This window comes from Adiantum capillus-veneris, chromosome 18, assembly GCF_014529385.1.
Source record: "Adiantum capillus-veneris isolate H3 chromosome 18, ASM1452938v2, whole genome shotgun sequence".
Lineage (NCBI taxonomy): Eukaryota > Viridiplantae > Streptophyta > Polypodiopsida > Polypodiales > Pteridaceae > Adiantum > Adiantum capillus-veneris.
In genome coordinates this window covers 49,047,373-49,073,814 of record NC_140948.1, presented here as the reverse complement: position 1 = coordinate 49,073,814, position 26,442 = coordinate 49,047,373, and the positions used below count along the sequence as shown (strand labels likewise).

Here is a 26,442-nt window from a genome sequence, read left to right as displayed (position 1 = left end):
CGAGAATCCGGTTGACGTGCAGACTGGCGCATTGTAACCGCAGCGAAAAACTGTAGGGGCTGAAACTTAACCGAAAATCGTCGGTGGGCTAATCGGATGGAGATCCTCCCCCAACTATATCCTTAGTAGTAGTTATATGAGATATAGAGAGACAGATATAGAAGTATATAGACATTTACCATGTGGGTTGGCAAGCCTCCTCTCACTGACTCTCTCAAAGAAAGATAGACATAGTTGGGAAATCCTTTCTTCTCCATACTCTCTTCTTAATTCTCTGGATACTAACCTGTATATACCTATGGGTACTTATAAGAGTTCTTTTTTGGACAGATGTCTATTGGTCCAAAGGTGTTGTCTCCTGGACATGCAAGATGTAGTAGGATATGGCAAGCCTCTCCAGCTACGCGATGTGCAGCAGCGCAAGATAGAGTTTGATGTTCTCTGGGTGAGATTGATGTGCCTCGCTGGGAAGAATGCCAGAATTTGATAAACGTGAATCGATGCAATGAATTTCCTCAGGGAAGGAGTGCATTGGATGTAGATAACGAGTTAATTCTCTCACAAAGTTATGTAGGGATTGAAGTGGAAGACAATTTGGAAGACAATAATGGAGATGTTCTTGAGGAGCCTGTAATAGTCTCCAGAGAGGGAGATTACTCCAAAGTTGAGACACTTTGCCTATCTATCACCTACTTATATTCTGAGACCACTTCCTTGATGCATATCTCTATGTTGTCTATTTCTCATGAAAAGTGTATTCTTCATAACATAGGCAACTTGGATTTTGCATGTTCCTTTTGTGGTGCTTTAGCTTGGAAAACAGAAGCAAAGACCATTCGCACATTTGTGGGGAAGAGTTGTTGCAACTCAGGAAATGTTTCTTTGCCGCCATTAAGTGAACCTCCTTTAGAATTAAGGGAATTGATGCACGGGGGTAATACTAGAAGTAGAAAATTCTTGAAAAATATCAGAGCATACAATAGTGTGTTGTCATTTGCTTCTTTGGGAGCTCATATAGATGAATCTCTCTGCCAAAGAAAAGGAATCTATACCTTCAAGGTGCATGGATCTATTTATCATAACATTGGTCCATTGATGCCAGAAGAGCGATCAGGTCAAATCCCTCGCTTTGCTCAGTTGTATTTTTTTGACACTGAGAATGAGTTGCGAAACAGGATGAGTCATGTTTCTAAACTCAAACCAGATGTTTTGGAAAGCTTGCAATCGATGATGCATCGAGTAAATCCGTATGTTCAATCTTTTAGGGGTTTGCTACAATGGTCCAAACTTCCAATATTCCGGAGATTAGGATGGTCATTACTGAGAAGCGTACAAATGGCTGGCAATATGTTGCTCCAACAAGTGTGGAAGTTGCTACAATCATGCCTGGTCAGGGTGAAGAGAGCAACATTGGCCATCGTGATATTGTGTTGAATCTTTTGGGTGGTGGTGTAAAACGAATCTCAAATTGCCATAGGTCATACTTGCCTCTATTATATGTGTTGCTATTTCCAAATGGTGAAGAAGGTTGGAATCCTTACATACCCCAAGTGAACAGAGAGGAAGTAAGCAGAGAGCGAGTAAATGGAACTACAAAGTATATTTCTATAAGTATAGATTGCAAATTAGAGATGACACGACACAATGTCTTTTACGTGGTGGTAGGCTACTGCAACAATATATTGTTGATGCATATAGTTGTATGGAGGAGTTGAGGCTTTTGGGGGTTCGTAATCATCAAAGTGAACTTTGTAGTGAGGTGTATCAAGGATTGACAGATATGGTTGGAGCAAGAGATGGAACAAGGGATGATAGAGAACTGTTATTGGGTGCTAATGTTGGAAGAAGGGTTGTATTGCCTTCTTCGTATGTTGGTGGCCCTCGCTATATGCACCAGCTGTACCAGGATTCCATGGCAATTGTACGCAAGAGAGGAAAACCTGATCTCTTCATTACATTCACATGCAATCCTGGATGGAAGGAGATACAAGATGCATTACTTCCTGGACAAACATCCAATGATCGTCCTGATCTTACTGCCCGTGTTTTCTACCATAAGTTCAAGGATTTGATGGGCTTGCTGATTAAGAGAGCTATTTTTGGTAAGGTCATTGGACACATTTCTGTGATTGAGTTCCAAAAGAGAGGCCTTCCTCATGCTCACATTCTATTGATACTTGCATCTGAGCATATGCCAACAGAGACATTGCATTATGATAAGATTATGTGTGCAGAGCTTCCTGATAAAGTAATGTTTCCACAGTTGTATGATTTGAATAAGAATGATCCATGTATGAAAGATGGGAAGTGCAGGTTTAAATATCCTCGAAGCTTCAGTGCATCGACTACTGTGGCTAGGGATGGATACCCAACGTACATGAGGAGGGATGATGGAAATTACATTGTTCGTAATAAAGTGCAAATGAGTAATAAATGGATTGTTCCATACAATCCATTTTTGTCAATAAGGTACAATGCACATATCAATGTGGAGGTTTGCTCCACTATATCCGCTGTGAAATATCTCTACAAATATGTGTATAAGGGACATGACAAGGCCACTGTTGTTCTACAAGTTAGTGAAGGGCTTCTAAATGAAGTTACAAACTATCTTAATGCTCGATATGTATCAGCATCTGAGGCTATCTAGCGTATACTTGGGTTTCACATGCATCGAGAGAAACCTGACATACAACGGCTCCAAGTTCACTTGCCTCATCAAAATCAAGTCATCTTTAGCGACAGAGCGACTGTACAGAGTGTGGTGGAGGGAGATGTCAACAAAAATACAACGCTCAGTGAGTGGTTTGTTGCAAATCAACAATATCCACAGGCCAACAATTTGTTGTACATAGAATTCCCAACAAAGTGGGTTTGGAAGCCAGCAAGTAGAACATGGACTCAAAGACAGATTGGTGACATGATTGGAAGAATGTACCACATTGTTCCCAATGCTGGAGATTTGTACTATTTGCGTATGTTACTCAACATGTGCAAAGGATGTAAGTCTTTTGAGGATATTAGAACCTTCAATGGACGAGTATATGACACATTTAAAGAAACATGTAATGCACGAGGATTACTGCAAGTTGATGATGAATGGTTTCTTTGTTTGGAAGAAGCTTCTTTTCAGCAAACAGGGCAACAATTGCGCCTACTGTTTGTAGTCATTTTGGTTTTTTGTGAACCAATACATCCTGGTGCATTGTGGAATCGCTTCTGTAAGGAGCTTTCTGAGGACCATGTATATCATATGAGGGTTTGCACAAATGATGCGAATATCTGTGAACACATGGCACAAAACCAAGCTTTGTCAAACTTAGAGACAATGCTTCAACACTATGGAAAGAGGCTCTTGGATTATTCTGGAATGCCCCAGGTGGATCACACCTTGCAAATTATGAGTGAGCATGGAGTGCTTGCTGAAGAGTTCATGTATAACAGAGAGGAACAAAGAGTATTGTCTGCTCGAATGGAATCATCTTTCAATGTTGGGCAAAGGGAAGCTTACAATCGGGTTTTACAAGCAGCTTGCATGAGCAGAGGGACTGTTTTTTTCTTGGATGGGCCAGGTGGAACGGGAAAGACTTATCTCTACAATGCTTTGCTCTCATGAAAAATGACATGTTGTTTGGTGGAAAGGTTCTCCTCCTTGGTGGTGATTTCAGAAAAATATTACTTGTTGTGCGCAAAGAGGGAAGAGAAGATATTGTTAATGCATCTTTGTGCCACTCATACATTTGGCAATGTACAGAAATCATGCATCTAGCACAGAATATGCGAGTGGTCAATTGTTTAAGTAATGTTATTGAAAGAGAGTTTGTGCAATGGACACTTGATATTGGTAATGGCGATGTTTGTGATGGGGACATACTTGATAATGTGGCCCTGCCGGCTTGCATGATGCTACCACAAACTAATTTGCAAGCATTGGTTGCTTGCATATATAGAGACCTTGAAACACAGACTTGCCATGCATCCTTTTTCAAGGATAGAGCAATTTTGGCTCCACAGAACAAGGAGGTGGATAATATAAACAATTTGGGCTTGCAGCAATTTCCTGGTACTTATAAGGAATATGTCAGTGCGGACTTAGTGTGTGAATCAAATTGTGATAGCATTTTATTCACAAGTGAGTTTGTAAATAGTTTAGATCTGGGGGGAGGCTTTCCATCGCATGTTTTACAATTGAAACAGAATGCTCCAGCTATGTTGCTTCGCAATTTGGATCCAAGAAGTGGTCTTTGTAATGGGACACGCTTGATTTGTAAGCAATTCCACAGCAAAGTGATTGAAGCAAAAATCATTATAGTGTCACATGCAGGAAATGCAGTGTTCATTCCAAGGATTGATTTTCTCATGGGATCTAGAGAAGGTCTCCCTTTTGATTTGAGACGCCGCCAATTTCCCCTACATTGTGCTTTTGGGATGAAAATCAACAAGGCGCAAGGCCAAACATTGGGAGTTCTTGGATTGTATCTCCCAACACCTGTTTTCACCCATGGTCAGCTATATGTGGCAATGTCTCGCGTGAGATCCTCTTCTGCCATCAAGGTTGTGGTTGGTGATAGTCACTTAAAAAGCATTAGTAGACATGGAGATCAAAGAACATAACTTCTAACATTGTCTACAAAGAGGTGTTGCAATTGACATGCCCCCTGCCACCCCCTTGCCATGGGGTTTAACGTGGCTGGATATGTTTCATCCAATAAAAAAGCACGGTGACTCTCGCAACTATTTCTTTGTCATTTACAAGCTTAGTATCTTCTTATGAAACATGGTGTAGCCTCAAGCAAGGTATATTCGCTGAAACAATTGACTAAGACTATTAGTGCTGAGAGATTTATGCTTCATGTTCTTTTTGATGAATTTGTAATCCTTTATGTATATGTATATGTATGAATGAAGATGGATCCTAACGCCTCTGTGACTTACACACTAGGAAGATGACCTCGACACGTCTGAGGTAAAATATTGTATATGTGTGTTTGTGACATCTCGATACTTTAAAGAATTTAAATCTCACAGTCAACGATTATGTATTAGATCCACCATTATGGAGGGGTCCAATCACAACCATGCAGGTGATTCATCTACTCGAGGACTTGGATGTAGCAAGGTAACAATGTTGATGTTGATATAGTAAAGTAATAGCTTTTGTGTATCAAAATATCTGTCTATACTAATAGCTTTTTGTTTGGCTATAGATCACAATATTACCCAGAATTCTTAATGGTGGGTATATATCATGCTTAATATGATCCAAGCTTGCTGTGCTACATTCAAGTTGCTATTCAGAGAGGATTCAGAGCACGTGTCACCATTGCAGAGTTAGGCAAAATCCGTCCAATTAATGCTATGTTTGCTCAGAATCTTAGTCTCGATGCTTGGTTCCTACGTGTTTTTGTGTTAGGATATCTTCCTCCAGTGATTGGTAGATGTGTTTTACATCGTGGGCCATGGGTGGTTCGATACCGCAGTAGGGCATGTCGTAGACTACGCTTTTGAGCGTATAAATCTTAAGTCTCTACGCATGTTATATTTTTTGACATGGGAAATATCAATTACTCTATATATGTTAGTGCAAAGTTAGTTTGAAAATATGTTGTGATGACTTTTGTTTAACTTGCTGCATAAAGGTTTTCATGTTGTCCATCTTATAAATTTCAAACACACACAGTACCGCTCTCTCTCTCTCTCTCATCAAGCATGAGAGAGAGAGAGAGAGAGAGAGGAAAGGGGAGAGAGAGAGAGAGAGAGAGAGAGAGAGAGAGAGAGAGAGCTCTATCTCTCTCTCTAGCTAGAGAAAGAGAGAGAGCCCAACACATGGACAACAAAGAGAGAGAGAGAGAGAGAGAGAGAGAGAGAGAGAGAGAGAGAGAGAGAATCCACCCAGTACGTAGACAAAGGAACATGCTAAAAAAAAACCAAGGTTTAGTGTAATCCCACCTACAAAATTTGAGATTTACCTCTACATTTTAAATTTGAAGGAGTGCCCTATAGCCCTAATGACTGCGAGAGAGAGAGAGAGAGAGAGAGAGAGAGAGAGAGAGAGAGAGAGAGAGAGAGGAGGGAGAGAGAGGGAGGGAGAGAGGGGGGGGGGGGGGGGGGGGGGGGGGGCACCAGAAGAGGGCGGCTATACTAGATTTCAACTCCTTCGGTGGTGTGCAGAGAGAGAGAGAGAGAGAGAGAGAGAGAGAGAGAGAGAGAGAGAGAGAGAGAGAGAGAGAGAGAGAGAGAGAGAGAGATTTGCCAAGAGCAAAGAGCTTGAGGGTAATAGAGGCCATTCTTAACAAGCAACAAGGGTAAGTTGGGAGAATCAGAGCCCACAAGAATTTAGAGCAGTGCCACAGCCATGCCAGTGCCATTGGGAGAATGTTAATTTGACCTTAAACTGAGAAGATGGCCTCTAAAGATAATGTTGAAACCACTATTCGATCCTCTCACCGCCTGTATAGCCATAGCCTGAAGGCATTGTGCTTCCTTCCACACGGCCTTGCTACATACAGTTGGTTGTTGGGTACTTTTCCCTCCCAAACTGCCACAGATTCTGCATGTAATCCCCATTATCTAATGTGCTACTATTAGGTACTTTTGCTCCACGGTTGTGACGAGTTGAAGCCATTCTTAACAATCACAAGGGTAAGTTGGTACGGTGGTAAGCATGTGATCAAAGCAAGGCGGGGACATGGTGGTAGCTATGGTGAGCTACAAATGCGGTAGGTACAGAAAGTGACAAATCTAGAGCATATGAGTAGGCGGATGCTTTCTTAACTAGCAAAGGGCACGGGCACAGAGCAAAACTCAGGCAAGGAGAGCGTGGAGGCAATATAGGTGCGTTTGAGAGTGTGGGCAAGAGATGCTATGATAGTCGGACAACACTAGAGCTTAAGGGTAAGAGGGGCCATGCCGGCGGCACTGTTTTACTAGTTTGCTCTAAAGAAGATCATTTAAAAGTGAAAGGAAATTCTTTTGAAATAAGATCAACAACAGAGTTTTGACAAGCTCAAGGCAGCTTTAGCATGAGCACCTATACTTGTTGTAGTTGACCAACTTAAATCATTTGTTCTAGAGATGGATGTTTTTTTTAGAGCTACAAGTGCAATATAAAAAAATTGGCACGAGTATATGAAGATATTCCTAGAGGACTGATCTTGTAATAAGTAAAGCCGAGGAATAGGAGTGGTTTCTCTGCAAAACAGATAACTTGTAATCTTTTGACCTTCAAGGCTTGATGTGAGCTCAAGGATTGGTGTATATTTTTGTTCTTAATACTATCCACTCACAATTGTGAGTTTTGCACCACAACAACAACAACAACAAAACAAAAAAAAAGGGCACCAAATGTCTACATTCATAAAACATACTCTAAGCAAGTTCCGGACAAATTCTTCCATCGACTTAGTTCAACACTAATTAGAACAATCCACCTTAATTTTGCTAAGTTGTCAAAATGCAATCACTTTTGATAATAGTACTTCTAAGGAGATAAGTTTCTCAAATGGTATAATATTCTTTGTGCGAATGCATACATGAAAGTGAGAGAGAACCTTGTTGCTTATGAACTGAACATTGTGTAGGCTGATTCAATCTAACGATCAAGCATATTGGCCAATACCACATCTCTTTGGCCACCTTTTGACATGTTAAAGCATGCCTTACCTTTTGTTCGCTATCACGCTGGTCACAAGATTTCTTAAGCTTTTGTTTACCTTTATGTCTTTCATTTAACTTCTTTGTTTAGCCAAATTCATGCCCTAGTGCCCATAGCCTAGTATTGGAAGGCCATTTGATAGTGCCCAAAAGCCAAATTGTCCACAAACTCAATATTGCTGAGAGCTTTAATACGCACATACTTATGCTGGGTATTTATGGGTACATATTGGGTCTATCACCCTTGCATTAATTAATTAGTTTGTGAGATTCCTCTACCCGGCTACGTCAAAGTGAAGCCTTGCGTCTTTGCTCACGTTTCTGCGCAGCAGTCATTCTCAGCCTGCTTGGTCCTCCTAGTGGCCTTCACCCGCTGCCTTCCTTTGCGCAAGCTTGCTCCGACTATGCCCTCCCACCTAGCTCGGCACACACCGAATCTGCGCAAGACAAGGACAGCACTCAAGACACAGTAAGTCTTTGCGCTGAATCCCTTGCAATAACGACACTGACTCGATATGGGCAACAAAGGGAGGCCAGCGACTCTCTCTCTCTCTCTCTCTCTCTCTCTCTCTCTCTCTCTCTCGGTCTCCACCTCCCTCTGTGTTAGTGCATCCACTGATGCTGCTCGCACGGGCTGGACCATCTGTACCTGCACACAAGCCCTCCACGTTGCACGTAGACACGATGCGTGCACTCGTGGCTCTATTCCACCAGGTAGACAAAATTGCACGTGCGTGCCATATGTGCAAAAAAATAATCCTCGCCTGTCAACGAGCTGGTGACACGCAACGTCTCTCCCTCTTTTTTTTTCCTCTCGCTCTCTCTCCACATCACTCGACTTTCCAAGGTATATTATAAGATACCCTCTAATCGTAGCAACATACTAATTAGCGGGGTATTTTGGTAATCCAAATCCAGCGTCTTGTCGCTGCCACTTAGCTTCCAGAATACTAGATGAAAACTTTTTTCATTTTTTTGTGGGAACTTAAACATTTAACTTTTCCTCTCCTCCCTTCCTTTTGCCTTTAGTTTCCCAAACAGCATCTCTCCATATTTTGGTCACATATTTTTGGGTCTAACTTGCGTTCATCAATTAATTTCTTTCAAAGATTCCTTCAACTGCTTAGCTTTTAACACTATGCTCTTAGTTGTAACCAATGCACGCGCTCTACCTCGTGTCCCCCCTCTCGCCAGTGGTTCTCTCAACCGTTCACCTATAGGCTTGTAACATGAGGCTCTCTCTCTCTCTCTCTCTCTCTCTCTCTCTCTCTCTCTCTCTCTCTCTCTCTCGCTCTCACACACACACACACACACACACACACACACACACACACATCCATTCGGGCGATGGCAGCCCTCAGTGGCACTTTGTATTGAGACATGCAAAATTCCATTGTCGACTAACTCATATATGTGCCTCCTGCAAACCGATCCGTGAAGTCATGTCGATCTTCTATCTCTTCTTGCGCCGCCCATGCGGCCACTTGCTACCAGCTTGCAACACCACATTAGCTTCTTCTTCTTCCCTGCACAAAGCTGTGTGGTCGTTGCATGCCTGGTTTGTTGTGCGTGACAGACTAGACGTTGCCCAGACCAGCTCCACTACAGGTTGAGAGAGAGAGATAGAGAGATAGAGAGAGAGAGAGAGAGAGAGAGAGAGAGAGAGAGAGAGAGAGAGAGAGAGAGAGAGAGATGAGACCCTGCGTAGGACCACTCCACTGCAGGTCGACAAAGAGCAACCCTTGCACATGCTGACGTCCTTGCAATTTAAAAAAAAAACTTTCGTGCCATGTTGTTTGAGTGTAACTTGCAGGTGCTTCCCTACTGCGGTTGATGGCCCTTCTAGTTGTCGTCTGCCACCTCGCGAGCCAGGCGCCACAACAACCTCGCGAGCCAGGTGCCACAACAACCTCGGCCCTCCCCTCGTGCCGCGACCTAAGTCATCATCAGAGCTGGCACACAAACAGACTAACAGAGCGATGGTCATTGTCGCATGCTGTCTCATGTCGGTCAGACAAAAGAACTCTCCTAGCCCTGCCTCGCCCAAGGACACACGTCCATTTCACCCCCACCTATTACTCTCCATGATATTCGTGCAACCTCCCCTTTTGCTTTCATTTTCCACAGGGCATCTCCCAAGATACTCCTTAATTAGCTCGGAAGATTCCTACCCGAGCCTTTCCCAAAGCAAAACCAGTCCGCTCCGATTATTCCCACGCAGTCCGCTACCAAACCTATCCGCATTTCTCTCTCACAGGCCTTGATTCGTGTTCACTCTCCATGCTGTCCTCAACATACGCTCCAGACCTATCCGCGTCTCTCTCTCTCAAGCCTGATTCGTGTTCACTCTCCATGGTGCTCTAAACATAGGCTCCAGACCTATCCGCGTCTCTGTCTTGCAGGTCTGCCTTTTCCACAAGAGCAAGATCGTGCTGCTCCAACTGCTCCAACCCAGGCTTGCATGAGAGAGAGAGAGAGAGAGGAGCTCGTTGAGCCATTTCCGCTTCTCCTATGTCTGCGCTCGTGTAAGGCGTCTGCGCACCTCCGCCCGTGCCAGCCTCGCCTTGGAGCCATTTGCGCTCCTGCTGTGTTTGAGCTCGTGTAAGGCATCTGCGCACCTCCTTGGACGACACCTACCCTTGGTCCTGGCAGCTACCCCAACTGCATGTTCATCGCATTTCCTTCGACTCCCAAAGCACCCCCAATATTTTGTCATAAATTTCCAGAATGCCCTCCGAATTTTCCAAAAAATTCCCAAGGTTGTCATATCATATTTCTTGAAGGATACAAAAAAATTGTCTATCAATACAAGATGAAAAAACTAGAACTTGCTTCACTAATTTTAGACATAATTGGCTTTTCTTAAAGGAAATTTGCAAAAAATTACATGGGAATAAAGATTAGAAAATCTAGAACAATCCAACCAAAATAGATACAAAGGTATTTTGCAAATTTTTGAAATTTGATGGGTAATATGATAATTTTTGCAAATCAAAGGGGTATTTTGGTAATTTTCTTTTTCATTTATTTCTATTGCACCTTAAGTCTAGGGGACGAAGGTAAGACCATTGTCTCTCTCTCACAACGGAGCACTCACAACACCAATGAGGCGATGCTTCTACCTTGGAATCGGTAGCACAAGTAGCCCGAGAGTCGCAAGGTAAAGCTTCTTTGCTTGCTCACTACGCTCGTCCACATTTTGGTCTCTAGCAACTACAAGCAATGCGAAGACCCACTCAATACGCAATGCAAAAAAACCTCTTTGCACATTCGTCTACCTTATCCATACATCATCCCTCTTTTTTTTTTTCGAACGTTTCTCGTCCGATTCAATGCTAGAAAAATACATTTCCCTTAACCAAAGAAAATAAGGACAACTTTGAAAAAATTCTCCAGTTTCCTTTTGCATTTCAACTCTCAACATTTCAACTCTCAAGGGATCGCCCTAGATATCTCTTAAAACAAATGACAAAAAGATTGCAGGCACTTACTTTTTGCCCTACTACCTACCTACCTACTACTGGGTCCATTTTAAATTCATTCATTAATTTGTTCGATAGATTCTCTTCCTGTCTTAGGGCAAAAAGTAGGACAACCCTGCTCTCTCGTTACAAGAGGTCGGACACACCAGAGCGAACAAATCCCTCTCCCCCTCCTCTACGGGCCATCGTCTCTTCTCTTCGCCATCTTCCCTTGCAGCAAGGCCGACCAGGCAACATCTGAGCTCAGACACACCCGCGAGCATTTTGCTTCCCTCGCCCACGTTGCTTGCTTGCTCAGGCCTCTTCAGATTCATCCAGATTGAGGCCATCTTTGGCCATTTCAGTGCAGCCACTCTGTCCTTGCTACGAGGGCCTCCTGAATTGGGGGAACTGCAAGTCCTCGTTTTCCTGTCAAGTCCCTCCCATGCATTGCATCCACTAGTGTTGCAACTGGTTTGTCCTCTGCGGCGGCACAACCATACAAAGCTTGGGCGACTCCCGAGTTGCGATGAGCACGTAGTCCAATCCTCCCCCTTTGCGCCCGTGTCAACCTCGCCTTAGGCAATACCTGCCCTCAACCGCCTCTACAAATCGTGGCACCACCGTCCTGCCAGCTGCCCCATCTTCGTGACAAATTACATGCTAAGCACACAGAAAGGATCTAAAAGGAATAAAGATTATAAAATCTAGAGCAATCCAATAAAAATACATAAAAGGGTATTTTGGAATTTTTTGAAATTTGAGGGAATTTCCACAAGTTAGAGGAGTATATTGGCCTTAAAAATAATGGGTCCTCCGCAGTATTCGAGAAAATGTGTCTTAGCTTCATATTGTGCCGTTTCCAATTTGAAAAATGCCAGTTCAAGTCAAGGGAAAAAGGAGAAATTCTGCCTCAAAATAGAAAAAAACTAGTGTAAAAATCCAAAAAATACCCCTAGTTTTCTAAAATTTCCTCTTGGCAAACTCAAGCAAAGGAAATTTATATGTTTGGAAAAATAGTTTTTCTCGAACGCTGATCTTCCGAGACTCCTCCTTTACTCACAAACATGCATGTGGACGGTTCCTGCTTTCCTATTAAAACTAAAACACATAACTTTATTTTTACATCCTTTGAAACAAAAGCATCTCCTAAGATTTTACCTAAACAATTGCTATCAAAAATTGTGGCGTCCTACTCCTACTTGCCCTGATGATTTTGAAACGCCCAAAGACCCCAAAAATATACCCATAGCCCAAGGTTTTAGTATTGCCCAAAGCTCTCCCCAACCTTAATATAGTCCGAAGATTTGCAATGCCCCAAGGCCCATATCCCTCTAAGCCTATTTAAATAAGATATTCTCAGCCGATTTTCTTGAATTTCTAACTAGCTCAAAGCAAATTTGAGACCCACTTTTCTCAAATACTCCGCTATAGATTACTTTTCTTGTTTTTCTCCCTATGGCCACAAAGTGCCACGTCATCTACCCCTCTAAACCTACACATCCTTTGGCATTTGCAAACCTCATATCCTTTTGAGTCCACAATATCCTCTAACATCCCACAATCGTCTTCACGATCACGTGGGTAACTCCAACCAAAAAAAAGCATACAAATGTTTGAATGCCTTATTAGTTTGTGTGTGGGTCCCTTTCTTCTAAATGCCTCAATACTCTCTTTTCAACCTTGTTGTTATAAACTAGTCTTGCTTGGTGGGTGTTGCTATAGAGCATAATAGGACATATTAGGACATATGAGGATTGTCATCAAGAATCTAGCATTGAAGTAAACAAGTACAAAATGCATTTGCAAATTATTAAAAAAGAATTGCATATATGATAAGTGGTTATCTCTATAGTTGTTTGTAAAATGGTCCAATTTCATAGCTTTCTCTAGAATCGTTTGAGCAATGAGACCAAGGCATTGCTATTTGCCGTACATGTTTTGATACATTTTGGAGCACAGTTGGTTGCTTGTTTAGTTGGTTGTGATTTCTATCGCATCGGCTTTTGTTGCGAAACACGAGCGAATGAGTAGAACCAATTGATAAGCAACAAAAATTTCTCAACATTGGACTTGATAAGCATTGGGAAGAAGCAAGTTGTATCACATAGGGCTGACCATACAATAATTGAATTGAGCAAAGGATTGCATCTTAATCATTCTGCTTTAATGCTACTCCTTAACCTACTTTGGTAGTTGTTTGCAGATTGCCATTCAATCTGGTAATATTGACCATAAAGACATACATATGAACATCAACCACCTAGGAATAAAGTACATGTATAGAGTGCATTGAGTACTGCAAACATAAGTTGAATTTCCCAAGTATGAGAAAAGAAGTGTGTCTCTATTTTATATATAGATATGATGATCAAGATTGGACATATACTAGTGAGTAAACATGTAGCTAAACTAAACTTAAGAAAGCATTGACAAACTCAAAAAATACAAAAAGAATCAAGAGACTATAGAAATTAAATTGCACTACCGACCTGATAATCACGTATGGTTTTTGTCCAATTGTCCAAGCCGAAGGACAATGTTTGTGTCAAACTACATATGCGGGGCGGTCACTTTTTAGAATGTGTATGATATCACGTGAGTTAACCGGAGAGGATTATTAAAAGACCAAAATGTATAAAAATGTATACATATAGAGGGGGGTGGAGGTTTTTTAAATAGGCTCACAATGTAAGTATAGTATGTATATTGGGGTATTATTAATTACCTCTTGAACGCACGTGATATAGGGGTCTTTTGATAAGTGATTGCCACGGGACTACATATAACCAATGTGAATAGTTAAACATTTCGTCTTGCAATAAAGCGTCGCAAAGTGAAAATGCAAATTATACATTGCATGTTGGTGTAGCCAAAGTGTGTTGACCCTAGCAGAGGGCATAGGTAGTGGTATGTATGCTAGCAGGTGCATGGCTAAGTGCTAAAGCAGATGTGGAAAGCCTAGGCAGGCATGTGGCAACGGAGGTGTATACATAGTGTGGTTTTTTAAGGCCAAAAGGGCCCGAAAGGGGTCTGGATGGGATGGCAAGGGAAGGATGTCCAAAGTGCTAGTTTTTTGCTCTGTGATGAATAGCTTAAAGTTCTAAATGAGCAGGTTTAGATAGCTCATCAAACAAAGCTATAGGATGCAAGATATTTAAGTTTAAAGCTGGGGGTGTTTGCAGATCCAAGACGGATAGGACAGGTGATGCCAGGTGGTCAAAGCTGCTTTTAGTGTATACATGTGTAGAGCTCATTATGTGGAGCATGTCGGTCTTTTTAGACTGGAAATCTGAGTCCTGGATGCTAAGTTGCAGTGGTTTGAAGTTTTGTCCGGGGCCAAGTTTGGGGCAGTGGACAATGAGAAGTTGTCAGATGATTTTTCTTGATTTTCACAACCTCGATTGATGGGCCTAGCAAAGTCCAAATGTGGAAGAGATTGTGCAGATCAAATTCGAGGACGATGTCTTTTGATCGGATTCGATGGCTCAAGGATCAGATCTTAGAGCATCAAATGGGAGCAGTGAGAAAGTGGCAGAAAAAAAAAATTGTTGAGTTGTGTTGGGGATATTTTTGTGGGTTTTTGAAGGCCATTGGAGGGCGCCTTGACAAGTTGATGCCACATGGCACTGCGTCTAAACCCACATGAAATGTTGGAGCCTGGAGAAGTCACACTATAAGACTTGAAGCACCCCCCTCACTTGGGCAACGAGTTGGTAGGGAGAGAGCTGGGCTCTATGGGCTATGGCGTGCTTCCCTTCAGTGTTGTCGTGGCGTTAGCTGATGGACTTGATGGTGGTGTGGGGCGACGCCCAACGGTTTTGGCCTGGGTTGACGATGGCACGCGACAATGTTCAATTGATATGGTATCCGTTATGGGAGGTTGTTCACACATCCTCCGTTGTTCATACGTTGCGGGAGGTTGTTCACATGCCCTCTCCGGGCCCATGTTTTTTGAGGATAAAAGTGGTGAGCACCGAGGACACCGTTGTTGCCCCACCCAAGGGATTGTGCGTGGTGTGGGGATCAAGCAAGGCCGGAAATAGAGAGTGGCGTCCCATGCAAGGGGTCCAAAAATAGAAAGTCGACAAAATTAGAGGGCTCACACACGTCCTATAGAGGCCCATCTTTTTGCATTTTTTAAGGGCGGTCTCGGTTTTGGTCAAGGAGGAGCTCTTAGGGACTGTTTTTTTGGTGAAGGAGGAGCTCAACGAGGAGCTTCCAGGGTCGGTTCTTTTGGGAGTTCTAGAAGGAGCAGTTTGGCACCAACGAGGGCGTTGTCAAGGAGGTTTCTTGTCGTGCTCTCAGTGAGGAGAGCCATATGGGAGTGAAGCTAGCATTCTTTTCCCAAATGTCTCGTTACTTGATGCTGGCATGCCAAGCCAAATTGTAGTAGAAGTTCATAGGGTGTTTGTAGATAATGTTTTTATCATAATTGAAGCAATCCATAGCCAATTTCCGTGCCATTTCTTCCCCCTTTTCCTCCTTCTTCTCTTTGGTCTGTTTCAATAATCTAGTGCCGATGTTTGAGGTGTGGATGCCTCCCCAAGACTATATGCGTGAGAGAGAGAAAGAGAGAGCGGAGTGTGTTGTGGCATAGATGTAAACATGCAAAAATTGTTGTGGTCTGTTGTCGATTGTGTGAATTTTGAAGGTGAACGCTGGTGGATTGGGGCGTAGTCATTATCTTGGGCTATAGAGAGGCAGTTTTTTTGGGTTCTGAGCATGTTCCCCTTCCCCCTATCCATCTTCTAGTGCCACCATAGGGGAGCTGTCTGATGCTCCTATTGGAAGTTTGAAGCAGTGTTTGGTAACCAACAAGCGGTTGGTAAATGGTCGAAGTATTTGGTGGTCGAGTTTGAAGCGAGCAAAGATGGCAGAGCCAAGTTTTAGCCCCATATTTACAGGTGTTGAAGACCCTAAAGACTGGTTAGCAAATTTCAAGCTATGGATGTTGTTGATGCATAAGTTGACAGATGCGAAGAAGTTGCAAATGGTGCGGCTGCTAATGCGCGGACGTGCACAAATATGGTACGATGGTCTGAAGCATGATGATCAAAGTTCATGGCAGGAGCTTCAACATCAATTTTTAAAGCAGTTTCTAAAGGTGGTTACTCCGGAGGAGGCTCGTGCAAAGCTGAAGGCGGTATGCCAAGATGTAAGTAAGGATTTTTCAGTTTTTCTTGAGCAATTTGAAGCTTGTTGAAAGTAGTTAGAGGTTGCTACTGGGTTGAAAGACAACCAATACTTGAAGTTGTCAAAGTTTCTTGAGTGCTTGCATCCAAAGATCAAAGTAAAGGTTGAATACGATGCAGATAACTATGATGATACTGTCTATCTGGCCAAGATAAAGTGCAGGAAGGGGAAGTGGAAATTGGAGTGGGGCTTGTTAAAGCCTGCAGAGTTTATGCCTGTTGCGGCCGTAGCGGAGTATCCTATGGTTCAGCCAAAGGTGGTGCCAGTTGTTCAAAATGCAAAACCTGTTGAGATTAAGGCCTATGGTGAATTATGCTCCTTGGAGGTATTCAATTTGTAGAGTACCTGTGCCAGCAGTCAGTGATTTGTCAACAAGGAAAAGCCTCTTTTTGAAGAGAACTTGTGTGCAAAAGAGGTAGCTGATGTCGAGTGCCAAGAAAATCTTGAAGAGGTAAACCCTGTTCTTCTGGAAAGTTTGTATGAAAAGGTAGCAGAGAGCAATCAAGTTGTAGATGCAAGGGACTTGGAAGTAGATAAAGAGAGTGTACCAAGCCAAGAGGATGGTCGAGCTTTTGTGGAGCAGCAGGTGGATGAAGTTGTTGATGTGGAGTCGGCATGTAGTGCTAGTTAAGATGAAGACACAAGCTTGAGCTTATGGGAAACGAGCAAAGAAGATAGAACAAATGAGCCCACATTCTATGGCGAGGAGACCAAGTTTGATAATCATGTGCTGGTAAAGATAAAGCTACCTTATTATGTGTCTAATGATATGGTGATTGACAATGTAGAAGAAGAGCAGCTTGAAGTGCCAAAGCAAGTGAAAGAGGATATGCTATCAAAGAGTGTATGCAATGCTATGTTTGTGACCATGCTCGGAGTTGCGATGGCAAGTGTTCTTGCAGTGCATGTGGTTTGGAGTTATGCATTGAAGGGCAAGGTTGCACTTATGGATAGCCAAGATAGTCTACCAAATTGACAAGAGGATGATGATGAAGCAAAAACCGAAGGGGTTGGACATATTTTTGGTGCTTATGATGTGCTGGATGCTAACCAAAGGGAGGAGCATTGGTGATGCCTATGGATTGCATGGATGATGTTATAGATACAGGATTTTTGGATCAGATATGCATCGAGGACAAAGCTGATTAGGGATTTGATGATGCCAAGTTTGCTATGGATGAAGGTATGCAAGTACTTGTGGATAAAGCCAGCAGAGACCGATGTGGAGGAGTGCTTGGATCAACCACAACATTTTTTGGAGTAGGCTTCTTGTATAGAAAGCCTCACTTTATATGGTTGGGAGGGAGGGTCAGACTCAGTTTTTGTGTGTGTTGATTCACATGATGAGGTTGTGGTTGAAGGTAGTTGGGGAAAGCAGGTTGATGGTTTGGAGGAGCGTTATGATATGCTATGGCAGGTGAAGGGTGAGAACTAGATTGTCCTATTTGACCCAGGGGGTGTTGGCAGTTATTTGTGCGGTGCAGAGGTGGTTGGCCTTTTGATCCAAGTGCAAGACATGTGATGATGTTGCGGGTGGAGCAACCCACTTGAGGTTTTCTAGCAGCAGGCAATATGTAGGTCCTTGTATATATGGTAGTGTTCTTTTGGTTTGCTAATAGTGTTTGCCAGTTTTTGCAGTTGATAGAAGAGTAAAGCGGTTTTTTGGTTGAACATGAATGTTCAACAAGAGGGTTGGGAAACGATGGTGCAACCAAAGTGTGTTGACTCTAGCAGAGGGTACAAAAAGTGGTATGTATGCTAACATGTCCAAGGCTAAGTGCTTAACCAGATGTAGAAGGCCTGGGCAGGCAAGTGGCAATGGAGGTGTATGCATAATATGGTTTTTGATGCCAAAAGAGCCCCAGAGTGGTTCAGATGAGATGGCAAGGGAAGAGTGTCCAAAGTGCTAGTTTTCTACTTGGTGATAAAGAGCTTGAATTAGTGAACGATCAAGTTCAGACGGCTCGTCAAGTGAAGCTATAGGGTGCAAGATATTAAAGTTTGAAACTGGAGGTGTTTGTAGATCCAAAATGGACAGGGCAGGTGATGTCCGGTAGTCGGAACTGGTTTCACTGTGTAGATGTGTAGAGCTCATTATATGGAGCATGTCAATCTTTTCAGATCCGCAATCTAAGCACTGGATGTTGAGTTACAATGGTTTGAAGTTTTGCCGGGGGCCAAGTTTGGGACAGCGGGTGGTGAGAAGTTGTCAGATGATTTTCCCTGATTTTCACGGGCTCGATTGATGGGCCCCGTGAAGTCCAAGTGTGGAAGGGACTATGCAGATCAAAGTTGAGGACGATGTATTCTAATGGGATTCGACGGCTCTCGAGGATCAGAGATTAGAGCATCAAATGGGAGTAGTGGGAAACTGGCAGAAAAAAGATTTTTGTTGACTTGTGTTGGGGAAATTTTTGTGGGTTTTTGGAGGCCATTGGAGGGTGACTTAACAAGTTGTTGCCACATGGCACTGCGTCTAAACCCACATGCGACGTGGGATGTGGAGCCTAGAGAAGTCACACTATAAGACCTGAAGCACCCCCCTCATTTGGGCAACGAGTTGGTAGGGAGAGAGCTTGGCTCTATGGGCTATGGCGTGCTGCCCTTCGGCGTTGCCGTGGCGTTAGCTGATGGACTTGATGGTGGTGTGGGGAGACACCCGATGGTTTTGGCCTGGGCCGATGGCGGCACGCAATAGTGTTCAACTAATGTGGCATCAGTTGTGGGAGGTTGTTCACACAAGCGCTCTGGGCCCATGTTTTTGGAGGATAAAAGTGGTGAGCACAGACGGCGCCGTTAGTGCCCTGCCCAAGGGATTGCGTGTGGTGTGGGGATCAAGCAAGGTCGAAAATAGAGAGTGGGATCCCATGCAGGGGGGTCAGAAAATAGAAAGTCGACAAAATTAGAGGGGCTCACACACATTCTATAGAGGCCCATCTTTTTGCATTATTTGGGGGGGGCTCAATTTTTATCAAGGAGGATCTCTCAGGGACTGTTTTTTTGGTGAAGTATGAGCTCAACGAGAAGCTTACAGGGTCGGTTCGTTTGGGAGTTCTAGGAGGAGCAGTTTGGCACCAACGAGGGCACCATAAAAGAGGTTTCTTGTTGTGCTGTCAAAGAGGAGATCCATACGGCGGTGTTAAGAGACAGATCGAACGGGCACCCAACTAGTCGAACACATAGTCGGACACCACATTTGTACTCTATTAGTTTTTCGAGCTAGTATAGTAATACTCTCTGTAAATCCTGATTCCAGAGGAGTGGATCAATTTCTTGAGTTGTAATGTTGTAATGATATTTGTAAAGGTCCATGTGAGTCGGCCACTGGCCATTTAGAAAGCTCTAGGTATAAAGGTCAATAACTTTAATGTGAAAAGGAGACTTATCTTTAGAGAAGAAAAGAGCTCTGTTGTACGTACGCTCAAGCAACTACAAAGCTCCAACTTGTAATCATCACAGTTATAGATTGGGTAATCCGTTTTCAGTTTTGAAACTTGCATTGTGTTCCTCTCTCTTTGCTCTTTCATTTAAGTGTAAGCATTGTCAGTTTTGTTGTGGTTTGCAACTATGTGTCCGTGAGCCTTAATTGCAAGTTTGAGTGCTTAAATCACTGAATTTAGTCGTTTTGACCATAGGAGAGTGTTATTAGAACATAGGGTGACATTTTTAATATATTTCGTTGCAGTTTTCAGGACCTTTTTCATGATGGATCATGATTTTGGTACCTTGTTGGATTGTGACCAGACTTGGTGGGATAGTGCCCCTAGGTGTCTTATACTTCCTCCTAAAGTTCCGTTGCATTTCGAGTCCATTCCAGTGCCGAAATGGTGTGATGACCTAGAGTTTTCAGAAAAGACGTAGGCAGATCTCCTTGATCATTGAGTGTTGATTTGCTTGTTGAGTTGTTGTGTTGTCTTGTTAGGTTCACTTCTTGGGATTGACGATCTCAAAGAGTCTCCGTGCCCCATCCGAGTCACTTCCCTGAGTATTGACATTATGTTAGTACCAAAAAACTTAAAGGGTGTTGATTTAAAAGTTATAGGGTGTTGATTAAAGCAAAAGGATGCCCGAATGTGGAGGGCTCGAGGGCGGCGGCTAATGGTGTAACCAGTGCAACAGTGAGCCAGAGGTCTAAGCGACAACCCTACTCACCAAGTGAGGGCTGAGTAGGTGGATAGATTTCCCAAACGTCAGGGTGTTGTTGAAGATGCGAAGAATTGTGGGAGTGTCAACAAGTATTCAAGTGTAGGAGTGTGCGTCAGGATCACTACAAGAGGTACTTAATATTAGCGACCCTCGCAGTGTGATGCTCAAATGTGAAAACCCATAGCGTCGCTATGCACGTCGCTAAGTTATAAGTAACTTAGCGACGCTCATAGCGACGCCTATAGCGACGCCGTCAGGGGTAAAAAATAAACCGAGAGCGTCCGAAAACTCAGATCTCAGATCTAAGTTTTCGACGTGCATTCAAACAAGCAAAGGTAACGCGCGCTCTCCCCTCCTCTCTCTCTTTCTTCTCCACACACACACACACACACACACACCAGAAGAGGAAGGAGAGCCAGGTATGCTCCTTCCCTCTCCTCACTCTCATGTTTCCTTCCCCTCTTTCTCTCTCCCTCTCTCTCGCTCTCTCTCTCTCACACACACACACACATACACACACATTGTGTTTTTGAGAGAGAGAGAGAGAGAGAGAGAGAGCAAATGCATAAACAAAAAACGCACACACACATGCATAAACAAAGAATGCACACACACATTGAGAGAGTAAAAGAGAGAGAGAGAGAGAGAGAGAGAGAGAGAGAGAGAGAAGAAGAAGAAGAAGAAGAAGAAGAAGAAGAAGAGAGTCTTAACGTCGTAGGAAACTATCCCAAGAGACCTTAAAGATCTAGTCAACAAGGAGTTGAACTCAAGACCTGTTATTCATGAGGGAAATGGCATAACCAATCTATCACACTTGGGTGATAGAAAAGTTATACCATTTTTCTCCTTTTATTGGCGTGCACACACACCCACACACACACACCCGAAAAGAAGAGAGTTTAATTTAACATCATCGAAAACTAATTCAAGAGACCTTAAAGATCCAGCCGACGAGGAGTTGAACTCAAGACCTATTATTCAAGAGGGAAAAGGCATAACCAATCTACCACACTTGGGTGATAGAAAGGTTATACCATTTTTCTCTTTTTTGTTTGCACACACACACCCACATACACACACGAGAAGAAGAGAGTTTTAACGTCATAGGAAACTATCCCAAAAGATGTTAAAGATTAGGTTAGATGTAGACTTACGTTAGATTAGATTTAGCTTTATTTAAGTTAAATTAGATTAGATTTAGGTTTATTTTTAGTTAAATTTACGTTTATTTACGTTAGATTTAGATTTACGTTATATTAAATTAGGTTTAGCTTTATTTACGTTAGATTTAGATTTAGGTTTATTTACGTTATTTACATGTTATTGAAGAGGGAAATGGCATAACCAATCTACCACACTTGGGTGATAGAAAGGTTATACTGAAAGGCGGAAGTGAAAAATAGACCCGGTGGCCTCTACACCAAGACTATGCACAATGGCCTCATCATGGGGGATACACAATAGGGGCACCACCTAGCAAGATATGCGGCTAGGACGCATACATATACACAATGAAGCATGCCATGGAAAACAATTTCAAGATCCAGGCCCAAATGTGGAATGGGGTGGTCGGAGAATAAGGTGAGAGGCGTGGTGAATGAGTGAGAATGGGCTTGCTACTCGTGCATGTTAGTAAGGAAGATAATGAGGAAGGGGAAACTTGCGAGTATGCTCACTTATCATACAAGAGGTGGCGAATCCGCACACCTCAAGATGGAAGTAGCAAGATGATAGGAATACGAGAGGGAGAGAGAGGGTGTGTGTGTATGGTGGTGAATCCGCACACCTTTACATAAGCAGAAAAAAAAGGCAAGGAACAAGCATATACCATACTCACAATGAGATGTATCCAAAGCGACACAAAGTATGGCACGAAGATGGAGTGTGTTGATTGCTTGCAAAAGATGAATACAATAGGTAGCGTATGGCAGGAAAATGAGAAGGGGACAAGATCGTAGGAGGCATAATGGAGAGATGGGAGTTGATGGCGAGAAATATCATGAGTGTGTCCACCCTTCTTCTTCTTGAAATTGTGCCTTCAACCCTTAATTACAAGTGGTGTGGAGGTGTGGTCTTCATCTTTTGTGCATGGTGATGGTGATGATGATGGTGTTGTGATTATGTGATTAGGGTTCATGCTACAAGCATGTAGCACAAGAGTGCGTATGGATAGGTGTGTGTGTGTGTTCTCTCCCCCCCAAAGTGAGCTCTCATGGCCTCCTTATATAGGGAAGGAGGGGAGGATTTAGCAATATTTCTATTTTAGGTGAGTGTCCCACTTTGGTGACTAGGAAAATGGGGTGCATATGATTGTGGCTCCAATCTTGTCTCCTCGTTATTTAAAATATCAGAGTCAATAGAGAGAGAAGATGAGAGAATGTGGGTAGGATGTAGAGGATAGGAGATATTTACAATAGTCTAGCTTTGGCTAGACATAAGCTTATTAGGGAGAGAAGAGAGAGGTAAGAAATTTACAAGAGAGATTGTCAAAGATGGATAGTTGTTGATGAGGATGGATCCTCCAAAAATGGTGATAGAATCACTCTAGACTTGCCAAGACCTCATTAAAAGATCCTTGTCTCTTGTAATTATGCTTGAAGACTTGTAGAACCATAGGCATTCTAGAGGGAAGAAAATTGGGGATGGCCTGTGTCACCATTACACGAGAAAACTAGGGTCCACTACAAAAATCATATCTCCGTGTTCATAACTCCAAAAATTCTAAAAAAAATTGAGCTAAAAGTTGAGATCACGAGCTACATCTTTCATGTTGAACGCTCCTTTAGATTCGGGGTTCTTCTCTACTTAAAAAATTTAGCCAAATAATGTATTATTTGTGGTTGCAAAGGTTTTTTGGTGGTCCCCTTTGAGTGGACTTCTCTCTTGCCTTCAAGTGTAAGCTCTTTCATGTGTATGAAAACATGACATAGAGTTTTGAAAAGATTGGAAATCATCTAGATGGAGGTATTATTGAAATTTGAAAGTGGGGTTGAGGTTTGAAAATGAAAACTAGTGAATAAAATATTTGGTAGAGTGGAATAATATATATACATGAAAAATATATTAAAAAATACTAAACTATATAATGTAATTTAGAATATATATATTTAATATTTAAGTTCAAAAGAGATATCAACAAAGAAAGCTTACTTATTTATGCTACATCGTGATTGATTAGCATAAGTCTTATTTATTTAATAAAGGCTAAAACTTTTGTGAAAAAGGGAAGAAAAATCAAAAGTAACTTATATAATAGGAAATATTTTGGTAAAAGGGCAAAGATATATGGGGGGGTTCCCATGCATGGAAAAGCTTGCCTCATTAGCCCTCCCCCGAAGGCTAGAGGTATTCATGCCTCTAGCGTTGTACTTGATTCTTCTTCAATTGAGGTGGAGGAGTCTCCCTCCTCGGGGATTTCCATCATAGGTGTTTGATCAAATCTCAAAAAGTATTGCTTCAACCTCCATCCATTGACACGTGTTTTGTGGAGCCTACCATCTGTATCCATCAATCGGTAACTGCCATTGGCGTAGCTCTTTCTAATGACAAATGGCCCCTCCCATCTGGGTGAAAACTTTTTATCCTTCCTAGTGTCAAATCTGTTATCATACCGTAGGACCAACATACCTTTCTTGAAACCTTTTTCCCTAAGTCCCTTGTTGAAGGTAAGTCGATGTGGCTCTGACTGTGCTGCATAATAGTTGATAGCATCTTCTCTGTCTAGTTGAAGCCTCTCTAGATCAAGAATGTGGTTGTGGAGATGAGCATTAGGACGTTCCACCTGCCCAGATAGCACCCTGAGACTAGCCAATTGTACTTCAATGGGTAAAATGGCTTCCTTACCAAACACCAAGTGATATGGTGTGAACCCAAGGGATGTGCGAAATGAAGTGCAATAAGCCCAAAGTGCAGCCATAAGATGCTTGTCCCAATCACTTTTGTGATTGTTTACATGTTTAGTGATGATCTTGCAGATCATACCATTTACCTTTTCCACCAAACCATTGCATTGTGGGTAGTAGGGAGTTGAGTGTCGTCGTGAGATACCTAACTTCTCCATTAGCTCTCCTACAAGGTCTCCTCTAAAAGCTGGTCCCCTGTCAAAAATTATTTCAAGAGGAGTGTCAAAACGGCAACAAATGTTTTCAAATACGAACTTAGCCACTTCCTTAGCCGTAATCCGGCTGGTGGCAACTGCTTCAGCCCACCTGGTCATGTAGTCCACACCCATGATGATATAAAATTTACATGATTGGCTCCTTGGCAAAGGCCCAATAGCATCAATTTCCCATTTCTCAAATGGTCCATATGAGATTATAGGAGTGTGTGTCTCATATGTGAGCCTCCTATCCCCTGCCTTTTGACATTCCTTGCATGTTTTACACCAATGATGCACATCCCTATGTAGACTAGGCCATACAAACCCGGCTTGTAGAATCTTTCTACTAGTGATGTCAAGTGCAAAGTGTCCTCCGCAAACACCATCATGGAAACTTGAAATGATTTCAGTGATCTCTCTAGAGAGAGGTACACGCCTAAGAATTTGATCCTTACCCTTGCAGTAGAGGCCGTCATTGATAAGGCGGTATTTTGTTGCCTTGCGCACAAGCCACTGCTTTTGGCCCTTACTAAGATCCTTAGGACACTCTCCTATGTCCAAGAAACTCATGATGTCAGGCATAGCATCGCTACCTTGGAAGAGAGGCAGATTCAATTTGATAGCACCCACCACTGAAACATCTTGCAGCTTCTCTCTAGCTAGAGCATCTGCTTCTTGATTTTCTACTCGAGGGACATGATGTAATTGTACAACTTGAAATTTTCCTAAAAGTTCCTTGACTTTGTGCAAATGGCCTAGCAAGCTATGATTTTTACAAACCCAAGTTCCTTGTATTTGTTTTATTAAAAGCATGGCATCACCAAATACATTTAACCGTTGAATGCCCTGTGTCACACACCACTCTAACCCAAGAGTTAAGGCTGCATATTCTGCCTCATTGTTAGAGTGAGAATCCAAGAGATTCCCAATGGAGAAAACCTTATCCCCTTGCTCGTTGAAGATGACAATGCCTGCTTCAGCTTTGTCCACTTTCCTCTTGTAGGCTCCATCAAAGAAAAGAGAGTGAGCCTCCTCTACCTTAGGGACTTCCAGTACGGGTGTAATATCTTGATCATTTGGCTTTATCTTTAGCTTCTTTTCATAGTGGCGATGAGTGAGAATACCTCCTAGGCTGGCCCTTGTGGAGTTCTCCACTTGCATTGTGTAGTCAAACTCTTGCAGCCTTGTGAGCCATTTGGAAATCCTAGAAGAAACATCCATGTGTTGCATTACATAAGGAAATACTTCTTCCATTGTTAAGATTATGAATGGTCTAGACAATAAATAAGAGTGAAATTTGGTGGTAGCAAACATTAATGCAAGCACCATTTGCTCCACTGCCGTGTATCCCTTTTCTGATGGAGTCATCATTCGACTAGAGAAGTAGATAGGACGCATGAAAGAAGTTTGAGGATCCTTTTGCATTAATACAGCCCCAAGTGTGTCATTGCCCACTCTAGGGTTTACATAAAATGGCTCGTCCCACTTTGAAGGTGCTATGGTGGGAAGTGAAGCTAGAATTTGTTTTACCTCATTGAATTTTTGTTCATTTTCTTCACTCCAAGTGAAGATCTCTTGATGGGTAACTTGTTGTAAAGGGAGAACCGCTTGGGAGAGCAAGTGAATGAACCTACTCAAATACCTCACCTTTTGAAGAAAAGAGACCAACTCCTTTGTTGTGGTGGGAGAGGTCAAAGCCAGCAAGGCTTGAACCTTGCTTGGGTCAGCTTCAATGCCATTGGCCGAGATCACATGGCCAAGAAGAGTAACCTTGCTTTCACCAATGTGGCATTTCTCCACATTGAGTTGGCCCCCCAAAGCTTGTAGCCTAGCTAGACCTTCATAAACTTTCTCCAAATGAAGAGAGCGAGAGCTATAGATACAAAA

The 26,442-nt window shown here is 42.7% G+C and overlaps 3 protein-coding genes across 3 annotated transcripts; all 3 read left to right on the top strand.

Moving 5' to 3' along the window:
• Positions 1-364: 364 nt before the first annotated feature.
• LOC147435626 (uncharacterized) lies at positions 365-2,650 on the top strand. The gene is made up of 4 exons (XM_086487754.1): positions 365-445; positions 520-1,247; positions 1,310-1,597; positions 1,666-2,650. The coding sequence occupies exons 1-4, from the start codon at positions 365-367 to the stop codon at positions 2,648-2,650; spliced, it is 2,082 nt and encodes a 693-aa protein (XP_086343880.1).
• An 18-nt stretch (positions 2,651-2,668) lies between these two features.
• Positions 2,669-3,616, top strand: LOC147435625 (uncharacterized). The gene has a single exon (XM_086487753.1). It carries the CDS (start codon positions 2,669-2,671, stop codon positions 3,614-3,616), a length of 948 nt encoding a protein of 315 aa, XP_086343879.1.
• Positions 3,613-4,614, top strand: LOC147435624 (uncharacterized). Its single transcript, XM_086487751.1, has one exon. It carries the CDS (start codon positions 3,613-3,615, stop codon positions 4,612-4,614), a length of 1,002 nt encoding a protein of 333 aa, XP_086343877.1.
• Positions 4,615-26,442: the final 21,828 nt, after the last annotated feature.

Excerpts from the sequence above, each read along its gene's own strand:
- LOC147435626 (XM_086487754.1), top strand. The coding sequence starts at position 365 with ATGCAAGATGTAGTAGGATATGGCAAGCCTCTCCAGCTACGCGATGTG. Across the intron at positions 446-519 it reads TAGAGTTTGATGTTCTCTGG|GGAAGGAGTGCATTGGATGT; the intron begins GTGAGATTGATG and ends GAATTTCCTCAG. Across the intron at positions 1,598-1,665 it reads CGAGTAAATGGAACTACAAA|GCTACTGCAACAATATATTG; the intron begins GTATATTTCTAT and ends ACGTGGTGGTAG.
- LOC147435624 (XM_086487751.1), top strand. The coding sequence starts at position 3,613 with ATGAAAAATGACATGTTGTTTGGTGGAAAGGTTCTCCTCCTTGGTGGT.
- LOC147435625 (XM_086487753.1), top strand. The coding sequence starts at position 2,669 with ATGCATCGAGAGAAACCTGACATACAACGGCTCCAAGTTCACTTGCCT.